Source organism: Charadrius vociferus, unplaced genomic scaffold, assembly GCF_000708025.1.
Source record: "Charadrius vociferus isolate BGI_N301 unplaced genomic scaffold, ASM70802v2 scaffold59, whole genome shotgun sequence".
Taxonomy (NCBI): domain Eukaryota; kingdom Metazoa; phylum Chordata; class Aves; order Charadriiformes; family Charadriidae; genus Charadrius; species Charadrius vociferus.
The window spans coordinates 140,846-159,037 of record NW_009661371.1 but is presented as its reverse complement, the minus strand read 5'-3'; the positions used below and the strand labels follow the sequence as shown (position 1 = coordinate 159,037).

General features: G+C 43.5%; 1 protein-coding gene across 1 annotated transcript in view; it reads right to left on the bottom strand.

Moving 5' to 3' along the window:
- FAM13A (family with sequence similarity 13, member A) overlaps window positions 1–18,192 on the bottom strand; it is a 133,279-nt gene that overhangs the window by 59,933 nt on the left and 55,154 nt on the right. The window contains exon 6 of the mRNA XM_009893746.1: window positions 15,026–15,198. Coding sequence (XP_009892048.1) covers window positions 15,026–15,198 — 173 coding nt within the window. The remainder of the gene's footprint in view (window positions 1–15,025; window positions 15,199–18,192) is intronic.

The following is an 18,192-nucleotide window of genomic DNA, read 5'->3' as shown; positions in this document are numbered from 1 at the left end:
CCCGTCGCCCAGGTCCCCGGCCCGGCCCGGCCCCCCTCTGGCTGCCGCCGGGGAGAGGGGGACACCCCCCCCGTCCCCGTCCCGCCGGTTCACCAGAAGAGGTTTATGATGTCCAAGTTGGTCCTGGACCTGCTAGAAATGCCACAAGCTGGGGGCTGATTACCGCAGGATGCCTTTTAACAAAAAACACCTCACAAGGTTTTTTGTATCCCTTTCGGTTACTATAAACACCATCCAGGGTGCAAGGTAGCCACCCACAACCCCAAGGATGCCCACGGGCAGGGCACCTAGCCCACCCGCTGGGCTGCTCCCCCTCCGAAAGCCACACGGAGCCACACTGCTGCATACACGTGCCTTCACCACGTACAGACATCCACAGGGCCTGGCACAACTGGGCCTCTGAATTTACCATCCCTCTGGGCGGCAACAGATGCTACCGGGGTTCAGAGGGTTTGCGCAGTAGTGGGCCAGACGATTTGGACACACAGCAAAGAGCAGCATATGAGAACTCTTCCCTTAACATTTGAAATGAAAAGGTAAGTGTTGCAGAAGCTGAACTTATTTTTTTCTGATGTTCCCAGTGGGCCACCTTCAAGCACTCCTGCTTCTACATCTGTGGCTGCTGACCAAATACTGCTCTGAAACAGCAAATCCCACCGGTTTATTTGATGGAAGTTTGGGGCTGGGAAGAGTGGTAACAGAAGAACCCCACACAATGGGTGTGCCACTTCCCAGGACACAGCAGCCTTGGAAAACGAGCAGTACAACATCTGTCAGAAGGTCTTGCACTGGAATGTTTGATGGCTGCTGAAGCATGCATATGCTGATGATGCTGCATACCCAAAGTTGTTTATTTTTTTATTAAATTTGCACCTCCTCTGCCCAGAAGGCCTAAGGAATCACCTTCCCTTGACACTGGACAGAAACACTTCTGCCGCTGCCCTACCTGTGAACGACCTTACCACACCGCACACTTTATGCGACGGAGAAGGGGAGAATCTCAAACTGAGAAAGGGGCATAAGAGAATGGATCCTTTCAACATTTTAGGTGGTAAAAGCCTAATGGCTAATTCTGGCACAGCTAGACATGCCAATCTTCAAAAATTCAAGTCAATATTAAAAGTACTGTCACCTTCAACCCCAGCGAGGACTGGCACTGGTTTGGGAGAAAGCTTCGGCTCCTGGAGAAGAGGAGGTTGAGGGGAGACTTTATCGCTCTCTACAACTACCTGAAAGGAGGTTGTAGAGAGGTGGGGGCTGACCTCTTCTCCCTGGTGAAAAGTGATAAAACGAGAGGAAATGGGTTCAAATTATGTCAGATGAGGTTTAGATTGGATATTAGGGAAAATTTTTTCACTGAAAGGGTTATTAAAGATTGGAATAGGCTGCCCAGGGAGGTGGTGGATTCGCCATCCCTGGAAGTGTTTAAAAAAAAGGTTAAATGTGGTACCTGGTGACATGGTTTAGAAGTGGCTTTGTCAGATTAGGTTAATGGTTGTACTTGATGATCTTAAAGGTCCCTTCCAATCTCAGCAATTCTATGGTTCTAAGAGCTTAGTACCTGTATGTTTAAGACTTCCATACAGATGTAGGTCATGCGAATTAGGTAAGAGCCACATCATCCTTCTGGAAAAGCAACAGACACTCACAGGAGGAGGATATCAGACATTTCACAGGGATGCCAAACAGACCCTGAGCTTTCTCAGCAGGAGACAGGGGCGTTTTCTATCTCAAAAACAAGAGCAGTGGGCAGCTGCAGCCTCAGAAAGCGGTGGCATGGAGCAGAGACGCAGAGGTCAATCGAGAAGTGGCTCCGCTTCAGTACGCTGAACTGTTTAATATTTGCTCCTGTCAGCAGGCTGAGTGGAAGAAGCGCATTAGTAATGCTGCTGCCCGTTGCCTCAGCACAAGCCTGTTCTGCTGCGCCACAGTCACGCCAGGCACAGCACAGGGCCCCTTTTTAGGAAAGTCAGCAATGCTGATAAAGCACTCTGCCATCACTGATCTGAGCTGCTCTTATCTATGGCAATTAAATGAATATCTTGATGACTTCCTGTTAAATTAAATGTACCATATGTGCTCTTAAGCAACTAAAACCACGAGAGAAAGATTTTACTCTGATATATAAAACTGCTTCAGTACAAAACAAAAGCACCTTGTACTGTTTCACAATTTGACAATAAATCAAATTGCCTCTTCCTGGCCAGTCTTTTTTTATACACACACAATTATTCATAGTTTATTACACTTCTATAAACTGAGTGTTACCATCGGGATGCCAAAAAAAATATTAATTTTCCACATTTAACTAAGGACCCATCTACATGGGGAAGGAGTCAGGGTTCTCCAGAGCAGCTTGCTGAATAAACAGAAGTGGAATAACTCAAATAGCTGCTGTAGTCTGAATTTATACCCTAGATATTTTGTCGTAACTTCCATGGCACTTGCCCATATAAATGAGCTTAAAAGTACTAAGATCCTCAACAATGAATTCACTAACAAAAAGTTATGCTGTACTAACCAGAAAGATTAATTTATGAATTAGCATCAGTGAAGAAGGTTAGTTCACGGCATCATGCTAAAATCAACCAGATGCCTTGGGAGAACAATAAAGTTGCCCAGGACTCCCTGGGCCATCAGCACCTTCAGGTTCACCTTCTGATTCTGTTCTCTTCTTTTGGAGTCTCCTCAATGGGGTATCAGTTTTCTCGTCTCCTTCCTCATCTGCCTCTTTAATATTGCCAAAAATGTCATAACTAAGAAGAGGTACCCTAGCTCATGTTTCCCTGCATACCCACAGGCGTGCAACTTCAATACCCATTAAAAGAAAGGAGATCAAAGATGAAAAAATTCAGCTGGTGGACTTTTGCTAGCACTGCTGGTTTCCCAAGGTTTTAATTATTTCTGGAGCAGCTGCAGATGTTGCAATAAAAGATTTTAACATGGAGAAATGTCAAAGAGTGAAATTAAAAAAAAGTACTTTGGGGCACAGTGGCCATCTGTCAGTAAGAGCAGCGGTACCTGTTACTTAAACAGTGGGAAATTGCCCCACGGTGCACGTCACCTTACTTTGGTTTGCATCATCTCAATGGGCCCTTTGAATCTCTCACTCTGCTAAACAAGCATGCAACCCCTTAATTCTTCACCTCTCCTGTTAATAGGTATAGACCATAAGCGCTGTATTTGTAGCACAAAGCAGGCAGACAAAAACTGCCAAAAAACTGCAGTCTTAACTCCAAACAATCCCACTTCCTTCTCACAGACGTTTACATTAAAGCCAACTCGCTCCTTGGCAGAGGCAGAAACTCCTACCCTCTCCCTGCCCTCTTACACCCTTTTTGACTTGTGTAATTCAAGCTGGGTTATCACCTATAAAACCTGGGATTATACAACATTTTGTTTTGGATTTGTTTGTACTTGTTGAATTTGTTCTCCCATGTTAAACATGGAAAACAAAACCTCTTCTGCAAGTTTAATACAATTCTTGCATTCCTATCGCTCAGAAAGGCCAAACTTGTCTGTTGGCAGCAACAATGCACCGCAGTGGCTATTTATGGTACCACCAAACATACATACAGAGGATGGGGAAAAAAACTGTCTCTCAGGACAGGCACAGCATTCCTTTCCACTGACTGTATGCTCCTTAGCATATCGTGAATCTTCAGGTATAGACAGCAAATAACAATAAAAAATCATGAAGTCGCCTAAAATACCAACACATATGTCACCACGCTTCAGCACCTACACCAAGGCAACACCTGGGTTCAAACTATTTGATTTGCAAATTTCTTACTGAGGTTCAAAAAAGGAAAAAAGACACTGGCTGGAACTAAATATGAATAATCACTTTTCTCCGCCACCATTGACATTTAAAGAATGAACACACGTTTGGAAAGGAAGTCTCCCGTCAATCATCATTACAGAAGTGCTTTCTCCTCTTTCTTTGCTTTTCATACTTAGCTGCACACCAAGTAATTTTCTCAGTGTATAAAGCAACAAGAGAAGAGGATCTGTGAACAGCACCAGAGGATATGAGATATAAGTGATCTAGATAACGGATTTTATGAAGATGTGGCTGTGTCTGCCTCCTGGAGAGCAATTATCCCTTGCCTCACTGCACTGTAATACACAAATCAGATACTATTTTTTAAAAAAAGAAAGAAAAAAAAAGATCTTGCCTCATCTGATAAAATCTGAGGGTTTTTAAGAAGCCGGAGTTCTGCTCAATACCATCAATGTATTCCCACAGTGTTTACTAAGTTACGCAATAATTTGCCCCTGGCAGAAACATGAAATGCAAACCAAAGCAATCAGCAGACTGAAAAGTAAAGAATGTACTTCTCAAAATACCACTAATACAAAATTTCAAATGCCATTATTTATGTACACAGTCATGCATTGATACATGCATTCTTCTCTTTAGAGTATCTGTGCATATAAACATCTGCAATTACAAATAATAAATACCCTGGAAACTCTCCCCCAGGCTAGAAGATTTGTGTGCACACATGAAATAAGCAAGTCACATGTAAATAGAAACCATATTTGGAAACTGTAGCCCTTCATGTCCAAACAAAACAGACAGATGATTAAATAGGCCCTGTTCAAAAGAGCACAAACAGGAAGAAAGAGCAACTAATATGTCAAAAACTTAATTTAGTAAAAGGGGAATCCTCAGAAAGGGGTAAGTGCTAACTTTCCAAGGCTGGTACTCAGCCCTGTATCACTCAATGCTTTTATCAATGATCTGAAAGGAAATGTAAAATAACACCGGTGGTTCTTTTTGTACGTTGTGTGCAAGCCAGCATTAGAAGTTTACATACAACCATGTAAGAGTCAAATCTGGGAACTATATGCAAGATGACAGGTCTCACTGGGGGATACAATGTCACGCCAGATAAGTACTTCTATACCAGCTCTGAGTGACTGCGTGTCTAAAGAAACTAACATAGTCCTCGGAGGCATCAACGTGGATATTGTGTGGAAAAGGTGTATTATGTCTGGATTTACTACTGGGGTGGTTGCTACAGAAGACTCTGATCAGTTCGGGAATTCCCATTCTCAAGCAAGTTGTGAAAAACTGAAGAGTGCTCAGAGATACCCCATGAAGGGAATGGAAGAACTAAACCCCATACATTTAGTGCTTTGCAAAGAAAACAGCCTGTGCATGCAGGAAACATTAATATTTGACCTATTACTGAACAAGATCCAATGGCTAGAAGTCAAAGACAAATTATGACTAGAAATGAGACATTTTTAAATGGTAAGGACGCAATTCAAAGACGGTGAATTTTTAACGTTCTTGCAACTTACAGTTGCCTCTGGTTAGGAACACCAAGACTTAGACAAACTGCCCAGATGTAATTTGCAGAATTCTTACTCATTTTCTTAACTAATACTCCTTCTGTCCAAAAGAGAAGCAGGTTGCTCTCAGCTGATTTCATTTTACCCTTTTTATTTTTTGCACTAGCGTAGAAATACAAGTGGTGTTGGCTTATCTGTGGGGAATATAGCAGTTTTTTTGCACTGCAGCTCTGCAACTTGGAGGCCAAATTACCTTTTAAACAAAGCTAGTTAAAATCTATTAAGGAGGAAACATATTCCAGAATTGTTCCTTAAACTTGCTGGGACAGGAGAAAAGTAAACACCAAGCTGAAAGCTTCTCAGAGCTTCGGGTTCTCAGAGCTCTGGATCTCAGCCAACAGATGAGCATGCGAGCGCGTTTCCCATCAAGAGGGACACCCCAAGCTCTCAGGAGACCTGGAGTAGCTGCTGTGGATGCTCTTCATTAAGCAGCGGTGTCCTTGGCAAGCACAGCCGCACCCCCTTGTCAGCCACTTTATCTTGTTCCAAAGGACTCTCGCCCCATGGGATAGCCCAGAAATTATTTCTTGGCCTCCCTCCTGGAGAAGGGGGAGGACTGGGAGTAGGTTCCTAAAGGGTTTTCTGGGAAACCATCAAATAATGAATGGTTTTGCCAGCTAATCCGCTGTGGGAACAGAGTAAAGCATGCTGTGCAACAGGTCACTAGGTTCTTCGTTTGCACCAGTTAGTTCAAGTGCCAGAGCACGGGAGAGCAAGCAAACAAGCAGGAGTCTGGTCATGTACAAGTTAGCAGGCTTTCCCCGAAGCTCTGCTAATCTAATGAATTTCCTAAACATTAACATCTAATGAAATTTCTCCCACTCGTTTAAACTGTTATTTTTATAAAACAGCCGGCACAAAGACCCTTTAAAAATTCAGCTGTTTCAGACCAATGAAACAGCCATAGAAAACACTGAAGAAAAAGCATTCATTGGTCAGCAAAAAGATTCCAAAATTTTTTAAACGAGCCCTTGGTACTCCCTGTGTTATTTATATTTCCCACCAAAAAAGTCACTGGTTTCACACTTTCCCACCTTCCCAAAACATCCTTCTAATCCTCTGCAAAATTACTATCCTTTGAACTCCATGCCTCTGCACCCACCATGTTTCCTGCTTTCTAAAGCATCTTCAAGTGAAATGCTTGTAGTTCACCCTTAGCCTCACAAAAATAACAACCATATCAGAAGAGGCTGAGCAAAGTGGAGGAGCAGGCCACACCAGTCACGTTTGGTGCACGCAGCTTTTTACTCCACTGAAAGATAAACTGCCGTCCGTTTTGGCAAGGGAGGCAGTCTGGCAGAGTTACCCTCCAGAAAAACCCTCTAGAAATAGCTCCTCATCTTCAGCTAATGACGTGACTGAAAGGAGTCCTCCCTTTCACAAGTGCTCCAGCGGTCGGCCCGGCTCCCAGGAGAGGCAGTGGGAAAAGATGACTTGGCGGGAGAGACTGACTCCATCTGGGAGGCACTAAGAGAAGAGTGAGCTGGGTGAGAATAACTCCACCTCTCTGCCTAGAGCTGGAAGATGCCATGGAAGCAAGGGACAACCTGGCTAAAAGACCACTCTGACCAGATCTATTAAAACCTGACGGTATTCAACTGGAGCACAGCCCCCTGAGGCCAGTCCCAGGGCTTCTTCTTGCACCCAGTTGTGCGTACATCAAGAAACAAAAATTACTGTTTATGCACAGCCAGATACAATGATGCTGGGCTCAATCAGGGCAGCTCACTGCTGTGCCCCTCATCTGCAACATCAGCTCTGAGTTTAACCACTCCGTATGTGTCCAGGCTGCGCAAACACGCTCCTATCCTGCTACAGGCCAGTCTGAACAATGTTAGGAGTGGTACAAGTGGATACTGAAGGGAAGCAAAAGGTCAGCATAAGCCTATGTTTAGTTACCAAGAACATTCAGAATGACAGGAGAAAGGTCTGTAAACTTTCAAATTCCCAACCCACCTTCACAGTCCTGTGAAAAATTCAAGTTTTTCTACCCAAGGGGCACAAGTCCAGCAAAAGCTAACGAGAGTTCAGAGAAAAACTTATTTTCTGTGATGCTTGCTAGCCCTGTCAAAATGGATTTTTTTTTTGCAATTTGACATTTTCTGGAGTTTCAGGGTGGTTTGTTTTGAAGGAAACGTCTATAAATTTTATAAAACATGGTATACTGGTAGCAGCGCTCTCAGAGAGTGATCATTTCATGGTCGTTAGGTGGTTCCTAACCATAACGCAGGACAATAAAAATACTATTTTATTAGATATTTATCCCTCCCTACATGACTCAAACTTTGTGAAGGCGGAGAGCTTGGAGACTGTGAAAGGGCCCGAGGAATCGGTGGTGGAATCTCTTGTTTCCAGGAGCCCTGTCAAAGCTTTAATGACTGAAAGTCATTACCATCCAAGAGGCCTTTAGTAATTTCTGTGCAGTTACCTAGTGGCTTCTCTTTATAGTCATCCCTAGAGCAAATACACTTCTTGCAGCAGGTGCAGAATGAAAAGGAAAGCTTTGGTACAGAAAACAGAACTATTGTCACATTTCCTAACTGCAACCCTCTCAGCCCAGGAGGAAGGCACTGACCCAATGTGCGAAAGTGCAATTTGTAGATAAGCAGTCAGCTTGGGATCGCATTCCTCGCAACAGATAAAATGACGGGAAATCTCTCATGTCCACTGACCATGAAAAAGAAGGATTTTACAACACCGAAACAGCTCAGAGACAAACAGATGCAAGTAAAGTGACAAGAGCAGTGAGTGACAACCCTGCCCTGTCAGCCCCAGCCTTTTCTTCTTAGACAGCCAGCTGACCACTTTGATTAAAAATATGCATGTGTGTCATGGGAAGTCACAGCTGAACTCCATCAGCCTACACCGCAACGTGCTGAACACAATGTCCAAATGCACAGTTCTTTCAGCTGAGCCGGGAAGCTGCAGCAGCAAACAAGCCTGGCTGAGAACTCGGTGACCTCTGCCCGCTGATCTTCCTGCAGACTGCCTGCAGGACGCCTGCCCGGGTCCCCTCTGGGAAGCCACACAGGAAGGAGTACCTCACAGCTTCAGGTGGTAGAAAACTGCTTGCTCTGCAAAGCTACAGGAAACAAGGCACATGCTATGCTGAATCTCCTCAGCTGAACAATGCACCAGGCACTTCAGGAGACAGGCTAAGGAAGCTGCAAGGAGAGGGAACTGCTCACTTAGTGCAGTAAAAATAAGTCAAGTTGCAGTGCAGGGGCTCTGCATCTTCCCTAGTTGCTAGTAAGGCAGATTAATGATGGGTGTCTTGTTTTTTGTAAACACAAATATTAAAAGCAAAAAGATTTCCAAGGCTGGTTTAAATTCCTTATTATTTGCTGTGTGTTCTCCTGTAAGAGGTCACAGATGTTTTTGTTTCAAAACGACCTCAAAATTGTTGCAGATGTTTGCACCTTACTTCCTACAGCAAAAACTACTGTCTGACCCGGCTGGTATCAGGAAGCCATCAGCCTCATGAGATGAAGGGGCTTTCTCCTCACAGCAAAAGCAGATTAAAAAAAAAAAATGAACAAGATGACAATATAAAGAATCCTTCCAGCTGAGAGGGCAATGCCCAAGATACAGAAAGGGAGTCCGTTTTTTTCAGCTTTGTTATGCAATTTCTGTGAACTTACTGTAGTCCCCTTCTGGTTTCTAAGGCTGCTGGATGCTGTCCCAGGAAACAGGAAAAGCTAATATACTTGGCGCATGGACTGAAAGAAGAACTTTTGCTGCCATATGCATGTTATGGCATTCAAGTGCTGCTTTCTACATCTAATAGTTGTCAGATCTTTGTTTCATTTATGATTCTTGTTGTTTCCAGAACAAAACTCCACTTCTGTGGCATGTGTCAGGGCATCAGATTCAAAATGTTCTCCGTCTCAGAAGCCATAAATTGTCACCTGGTAAACCTTGCATAGAGAGACAAAGGTAAGATGGCTAGAGGTATAAAGGAAGGTTAGACTAGTGTAAAAACCTAATCTAAAGGAGTAACCTGTGCAGGGTGGAAGAGAGAGGGCAAATGCTTGGAAAAGTAAACTGAAATCCACCCAGGTGACTTGTATGGAAAAAAATCTACGTAATTACACGTTACCGTGACTGTCATTACATCTTGGCTATTGCCAGGAGAGAACAACCCAGGAAGAGCTGAGACCACACCCTGACTCACCATTCACAGTCACCTACCTTGGAGAGACACATAAATCACATGTCTTTATGGCTGTGTTTTCTAAAAACTGAACGCTTTTCTTAACAACTCATTATGTAAGGCAGTTTCTAGTGCCAGCATCTCACAATGCAAGAAAGAAGGGAACTGATTGCATAGGAGGGTGGAGACAAATGTACTCTCAAAGTTAAATGAGTCAGCTTGGAAAAACTAACTCAATACAACCTAAAGAGAGAAAGTGACAAACAGCAACAATACCCTACATAAAAAAGTCCCCTCCGAGGGCTCAGAGCAGGGTCCGCCAGAGGCTGCTGCTGAATGATGCATAAGGCAACCGCCCTCACCACTTCCCCACCGACCTCGCTCCAGACCTTTGCTCTTTTCCTGAGCAGTTTTCTCGAAGAATCCAGGGCTGTCGGAGGGCAGCCCTGCCTGCTGCCTGGCTGCAATCCCTTATGTAAACCTGGCAGCAAGGCTCCTGAGTGATAAGGCAAATTATTACTTTGGATAGGGACTGAATGTACTGCCATGACAGACTTCAAAAACAAAAAAACCCCAAACCTAAACAAAAATAGTCAGCTAAGCAAACACCACCAGCCCCCCTGCTTGATTTGTTCTGGCAACAACAGGCACCCAAGTTCTTATCACGTGACAGAGGATAATGGTAAGTTTTGGATTGCCTTGGTTTAAAACCGCAGCTGCTAAAAGGAAAGCCAACAAATAGGGAAAGTGTTTATAGTAAGCACAAACTTCTCAGTGTACAAATACGTGTGTTTTCATATCTCAACAATTAACAGCAAGAACATGCAGTGCGATTAAGAAGAGGGTGCAGCAGGGTACATTAACCCACCCCTTATTTTAGGGAGGCTACTACAGCATGCGATCCCTTTATTTGCAGGACATAGGCCAGATATAAGGATCTTAGTGAACAAAAGGTTGATATAAACAAACCTTCTTTTTGAGAACACGCACATGTTAGAAAGCCAGCACGGGGTATCTGCGCTGGCAAATCTCATTGCAGCTGTGACTGCAGCCACAAACAGGAATTTATGATCTTTGGCACACAAAGACACAGCTAGAAAGTACTGGAGAAGGCGGCTTGCTTACGGAACAACTGCTGTTGTTGCTCTAAGCTTTGGCTCTCAGGAACCACACAATGTTTTTCACAAAGTTTGGCTGCCATACAGGCACCCATTCCCCAGTGCCTGACCACTGCTAGCAAGAAAGGTCACCCAGTATCGATCATATCCTTTGATCATTATTTCCACCTAGGGAACACGCACTGAGCCTAACAGCACCTCAAACAGGAGGGTGCCCTCCCACTGAGGGATCCTCCTTCAAAACAGTACCAGGGCTGCAAAGAGGTGCAGCTCCAGCAAGTGCTAGAACAGCCATATACAGCAAAGCGTATTCCAGCCCCCTTTGCCGGGCAAAAGATCCAAGATGGTGACAACAAAAGTCTGCGGACAGCACGCACCTCTGAGCTAGCATCAGGAAAGCCATTTCTGCTGACCATCAACAATCCCCTGCCTCACATTTTGGCTGCAGAAAGCATTTTCCCTCCTACCGGAAGGCTATCCCTGGTCTTTGCTTGTATATGAAGTTTAGAATGAAAGGCTAAGAGCACTGCTTGTGAGAGGCCCTCCGACCTTTGCATCCACTTAAATCTTAATATATCCTGTCCCTGAAGTAAAATCCATTTGAATTTATTTGAAGCACATTAAGTTTTAGCACCTCTAGTGACATCCAAAATCACTCCAGTTCCTACTGCCGTTGCATATGCCCCTTTTGAACCAGACTTTTTCCTTCTAGATAGTAGAAAGAAAGAGACCCAAACAGGAACTTTGAGCTTCACAGAGCTGCAAGCCCACCCCAGCTCCCTATCACTGAGGGTCTGGTAAGGCCCCAGGGAGCCCTGTTCCCTCCTGCCTACACCCTAGTCCCAAAGCTGCTGCCTTCCCTGGCTCCCAAGGTCTGTGGTGTGGGCCTTGAGGCTCTCAACCAGGTAAAGATAAAGTACACGGTTCCCACGGTCCACGAGTTTGGCTCTGAAGATCTGCACAGGAGCTCTTGTAATGAGATAAGCCTCACAGAAATATGTAACAAGCTGCATATTGCCTGCAGGTTTTCATCCTTCTTTCAGAGGACCAGTCTCTTCTCTCCTGCCCCTTCCTTCCTTTCTTTCTCCACTGTTGTGGGTTTTACTCAAAGACTGCATTACAGGTATGTTTTTCTGCTACTGCATAATTAGCAGTTTGCCCTTGACACACAGCTATAATAATGAGGCAACTTCCAAGGGAACACATACATTATGTGCTCGGGGGGATTATGGGTACATATAGTTAATCCACCTATTTTGTTCAGAAAAAAAAGATATCAACTTTACAAATACCATTTTCTTAAGATAACAGCTGTGAACAGAAGGTGATGCAGATTTTATGCTCTGCAACAGGTTTTGACTGCAACTGATATTTCACGTATTTCAAATGACAGCAGCACCTTCAAAAAATTCCTCCTATGAGGGATATCATACCTGTAAGGAGGCTTAACATGTCTTTCAATATTTTAAAAACTGGTAAGCCATTCTAGAAGACATAGTCAAAACTGTAGCTGCTACTTACATGCAGATCTTCATTTTAAGGTCAACTGTATGAAGACACATACTAAAAGGTATTTAAAATAGTATCAAAAATTACTAATCAACCAGAAGTCTATAATTTTCTCCCTGAAGACCTCTGCTCTAGCGTCAAACGAAATTGTTTGAAAATTTATTAAAGATTACAGTCCTTGCAGGTGGGGGGGTCTTACAGGCTTAGTGGGGGGTTACTTCTTCACTGTTACACTCGTGAGACTGCTAATGGTGGAGTTCTGCATCTACCATTCTGTGTAGCTCTTCATCCTCTTCTAATCCACCCATATCATGGTATCTGAGCATGGAAAGGGAACAAACCACAAGCATTTTCATGAAACAGCAAATGATTATCATTGCCAAGAACAACCTTTATTCTTTTCTAACAAAGATCATATGATAGCTGAGCAGATACAGTCATTTGACTAAAACATATCTGATAATTACACATAATTGATGATAACATTTATTTAAGAATGTTAGTACCTTGTGACACAACCTGCTACCCCCCCAACCAGAACAGCACCGTGTTTGTGAAGCACTTTATAGTCTAGGTCAGATGCCAGAGTCCTTCTGCTGAAAAAGGTGAAAACTTCTAATACAGCCTTGCACTGAGATAATACCAGGTAATATCTCACTGTGAGCTTAGATTACACAGGAGTGACACAAGCCTGCCAAAAACATGTTTAAAACCACTCCTGATATATCAGAGCACTACATTAATGCCAGGGAATCTGACACATGTCCCCTAAGTGTGTTCGGTCTGCTAGAGATCTCTTTAACTTCTTCCTCTTATGGGTGATACAGGGCCTCCTCTCCATCCCGTCCTGCCCAACAACCTGCCATCCTGGAGCTGGGTAGAAAACAAGCAGCACTACCTACTCCTTCAGCAGCAGCAGGAGTAGATCACAGACAGAAAAGTACTGGAAGCTAACAGCAGTGCAGATGCTCAACCCAATTAGGTAAATATGTACAAGAAGTGTGATAAAGGATGGGAAAATAGGGCATTCTTGAATAAAATTACAAGATTACAAGAGAATTCATTTCTACAGCTTATTAATTTCCCAGATAAAATAAGAGATGCAGACATCTTTCATCTCAAGGCCTGAGCATGGGGATTAGGCTTTTGACTAATTACAAACACATCTCATTTGGTGCTTAATGTCCTGTGCTAGTATTGGCCCAACTGCCCCTTACCTCAACAGTACTCTTCTAAGGAATTACACACTGATGGGAAAGTATGAACTCCTACAGCAAATAATTAAGTCTTTTGGAGAATGTTCTCCTGAAAACAAAAAAAATCACATTTTTTGGGGGGCCAGTCACACATACCTTCCCAGATATGAGACTCAGCAGTACTTTCTTTCAACTCTCGAGCACTTCATTTCCCTTTACACCTTGCAACATGTAGTGAAGTACAGGCAGGGGCACAGCCTCTGCCAAGCTCCAGCACACCAATGCAAGAGGCCGGAACTTCTGACCCAGCCCCACCTGCTTGGCCCTGTCTACCTGGTAGAACTGTTTTGCCTTCTCAGTTTTGCCAGCTGACCTGCTTCAGTAATTGTTCACCTAGGTCAAAAGGAGCTGGATTAATGAAGACATGTAAGCAAACGTGATGTCTTCCGGCTGTAAGAGTTTTGGGGAAAGGCTTGGGGACAGTAAACCACACAGCTGACACAGCTAGAAGTTAAAGAACATGTGTGCCTGCAAGGGCTAGAAACCGGATTTGATATCTACGCTTCAACACCATCATCACAATTCAAAATCTGGTATTAGTGTATAATTTCCTTACTTGTCCCACCATTATTATAAACCAAAATCTGGTGTTAGTGCGTAATTTGCTAACTCATCTCGTAAGCTGAGTGCTGTCTGTCTGTCTGCACTCGTGCTGAGAATAGCACCCGTCTCCTGCTTACACAGTGAAGTCACTCAGTTACGTGTCTGGCAGCGCTGCCTCTGCTTTGTGTTCTGCATTGGTATGCAGAGACACTGCGGTGTCGTGTTTCATGACATGTAAATAGCACTGTTTCCCACATTAGGCCAACCCCATATTTCAGTAGCATACAGCAATTTCCCACAGTAATCTGAATCCTTCATGTGCTGCACTAGACACAAGAAGAAAGGGAATGACAGACTCAATTCAATATCCTGAGAACAACGAAAAGACAGTAATTCAGTCTGATGTTCAGGGAAGGACTTCACAAGAAACCAAATTGCCCATTACCTGTTCACCTCATTGACAAAGTGCCAGCAATCAAAACTCAAGATACTCTTTTAGACAGATACTCTCATAGATGCTCTAGACAGATAGACTCTTATAGATAAATTCAGAGAGATATTCTTATAGATACTCTACAGATACCCTTTTATTCTCTCTGTACAACGCTAGTACTACCATCATTCCCGCCAGAACGATAAAATCCCTCAAAAGCCCCTTCCTTTTTGGATTGAGAACGAGAATAAAGTCAGCCATCTGTCAAGACTTAAACTGGGCAGATCAAATACGCTTAATTACTCAGAGGAGACACCTTACATTTTGGTTGCACCTTGTGGTCAGTGTAATTTCTAGTGTCTCATCTTAGATCAGTCCCATCCACTCTGCACTCCTTCACCAAGCAGGCCACCTTCATTTGCTTGAAAACGCATATTGGAAAGGCAAACTAAAGCACACAGCTGGCTTTGTAAGGAACCTTTTGGAACGTGTGACTTCAACAGGGAGATGCACATTAAATTGCCTTACAGCCCAGCATACTGATGTTGTAAGCATCAATGGAAGAATGAGTGCTCAGAATGCTCAGAGCTGGAGGTGCAGGTACAGAACAAAGAAAGAAACACACACAGCCAAAAAAAGGAGAACTAACCTGGAGCAAAACGCATCACTGTTAATGAAGGAGATTTCATCTGTTAAATCCATCTCTTTCCAACATGAACCACCGTCTGTTAATCGGAGGCTGAGCTGAGGTATTCCATCTGACAGGCTTGGTTGTGGCACTAGGCACGTTTGGCTGGATCCCTCCATTGCAGACTTTGTCATCTACAGAAGCAAAGAGAGAGAAAAATGAAACATGAAAGGAAGAAAGGGCAGAGCAGCCTTTTCAGATAATCTGTAACAGAAAGACATTCTGTACCAGTGTACGAACAGCAAAGAATATGACAAGGTGCAAAATAATAATATAAAATACATATAAATCAAACATTCTGCTTGATAAAGACTATTTAAAGAAAAATAAAGGTGTGTCAATTTAAAGAACAGGGGCAAGAGTGAAATTAAAAAAAGGTAAGTAAAGTAAATAAAGTTATTCTCTATCACAGACACAGACTAAAAACCTTCCCATTGGATTTGCTTCTTGACACAACTGGAGAAACAGATGATAAAAGCAATTATACACCTCTTTCTCAACCCCCCTCCCATTGCTTTTAATGGCAATTTGATGACAACAGGTGCCCTAGAAGGAAAGTTCTCAGGCCATGAACGTTCTGGATTGGCGTTCTTTGCAGAGGCAGCCAGGACACAGAGTTGGAAGCCAGGCTCCCTAAATCCAAGCAAAACGCTTCTAAGCATCCCTGAGCCCACCTGCAGGACAGCCAAGGCTCTTGCTCTGACCCTTCAGCAGAAGCATCCAGAACATAACAAGAGACAGTGCTGCGTCAGGCAGGTGTCCGCTATCAGTGTCAGATAAAGAATACTTAGGGGAGAAGGAGAGCAAGTTCAGAGGTCTGCCCCTCGTGCACTGTCCCAGCTTTTGGCAGACACTGATTTAGGGCTTTTTTTGGCCTGGAGGTTGCACCTGGTTCACTGTGTTTAACAGCAAACATTGAACCTAACCTTTGTGATTACCTTCAGTTTTCTCTTGTGTCTCTATCTTTAGCCTTTGCAAGATCCTATGGCTAGGAGTTTCACAACATTGTCACACATTGATTAAAATCGGGGGAAAAAAAAGTACTTCTACTTTAGATATGGTGACAGATAATGTTTCCCTTGTTTTTGAAATACAAGAATTTGCAAATTGTTCCTTTCCCACCTTCCCCATACCATTCTTGACTTTCTACTACTCCAGTGGTAGCTTCTAATCAAACAGGAAAATCGTAGAAGTTGTTCTGGTGCGTTTGATCCTGTTTGCCGCTTTTCTCTACACCCCTTCACCTTCTACTAGGTCCTTTTTGAAATGTAGCCAGAACTGCAGGCAGCAGTATGTATGTAGATAGATTTAGTGGTGGCTTCTTATCAAACCCCAACTTTTTGTTTATTTTCATGATTGCTTACTGAGCTGACAGCTTTGTGAGGTTTCTGCAGTATCAAGATCTATTTTCTGAAAACAATAGCTAATTTGGGGGTCATCAGTATACACATTTAAATAATTTGTGTGGTTTTGTGGACAGTAGTTAGCATACAGTGACAGAAATTCAACTAATCATTTTTTCACCCAATACAGAGTAAATTAAGAGCCTTCTGTAAGTCCCTGTAGCCAGCTTACAGTTTTCCTTCCTTGAATAATTTTCTATTATCAGCAGATTCAGTCTCTTTCTGGGTCATTATTGTAGAGGTTGAACAGCACAGATTCCAACAAAGATCCTTGAGGGACTTCACAGGCAACCTCTTCTCCACTGATAAACCCACCATATATTTTTATTGCTTTGTAATGATTAATCCATAAAAAGTCTTTCCTTCTAATCACAAGACATCTTTGCTTCTTTAAAAACCTTTGATAATCCTACCAAAACCTTTTGAAAATTCAAATGCACTACATTGACTATACCTATCCACATGCTCACTGGCTCTTCTGTGACCACTTTTTCTCTAAAGAAGTAATGCTGGTGCTTCCTAATGACTCTAATTGTCCATTTATTTATTAATTCTGCTGCTTGCTATAGTTTCTACAAATCTGCTAGTCAGACTTTCTGGACCACTCCTGAACCCTTTTCATACATGGCTTACCCTAAGATTTTCTGTAAAATTCTTGTTTTTACCTCTGTTTCTTAATGCATTGTTTTGCTCACAGTTGTTTTCTAATGCTTTGTGTGTTGAAAACTTTCTCATGGGACAGAAAGCTGCTTCTTACTGAGCTCTGAAGACAAACTGAAAAATAATACGTATATCAGTGGGAAAGGGAAACCAGAGAGTTACGTTGAGAGAGCTTCCCAGTTTCAGCCTCTGGACTGCACACTCTCGGCAAGATTCTGCCTTCGCTGATGTCAATGGGCATTTTGCCTGGAGTCAAGATCTCACCTTTGGACCACCGCTGGCTTCCAGCAATACTCTGTTAGCCCATTGCCTGCAGGGTTAACTGACTGCTGACACCACGGGAGGTGGGTATACGGGCCTACAGCACGCGGACACCCAGCCGTGTCTCTCAGCTGCTACAAAACGGCAGCAGTGCTGTGCTTTAAAAGGGGAAGGCCATGTCTGTGGGGAGGAGGGGAGGCAGGGAGCTACGCATCAGCAGCATTACAAGAGGGAACCACGACAGGAGGCAGCAGGGCCTGGGATCTGGAGGCACCGACTCACTGAATTCTGCTGGAATGGCTGTTAAGACTTTCTTCCCCACCAAAAACTTGCAGTCACTCATTTAGCTTTTTGGCAGCCTCAGGCGTATCTCTCACTGTGGTCTTGTCATGCTACTTCAACATCATCTGCTAGAGCTGATGCCATGCCCACCAGAAAAGCTCTCCGCCAGAGTAACCAGAAATGGTGACTATACATATGCATAAACCTCTAAACTAAAACAGTTCCTACACTGTCCTATTAGTACTTTACAGAAGCACACGCAGGTGTAACCAAAATGGGCAACTTCTGTTATGTACCACATATGATGGCAGCAATCGAAGCCTGGAAAGCAGCAGGAAGCCAGTCTTTCCACCCCACCATACTGTGGGCATCCTGATTTTAAGTACGCAATTAACGAAGCTGAATAATTTTGCTACCAGGTACTGCATTTGTAGAATCCGCCTTACCCAACAAGAAGTGGTAGGAAATGGGGAACATCTGCTGAACAGCATGTATCAGGTTCCCTCTGTGCAAATTGTTCAT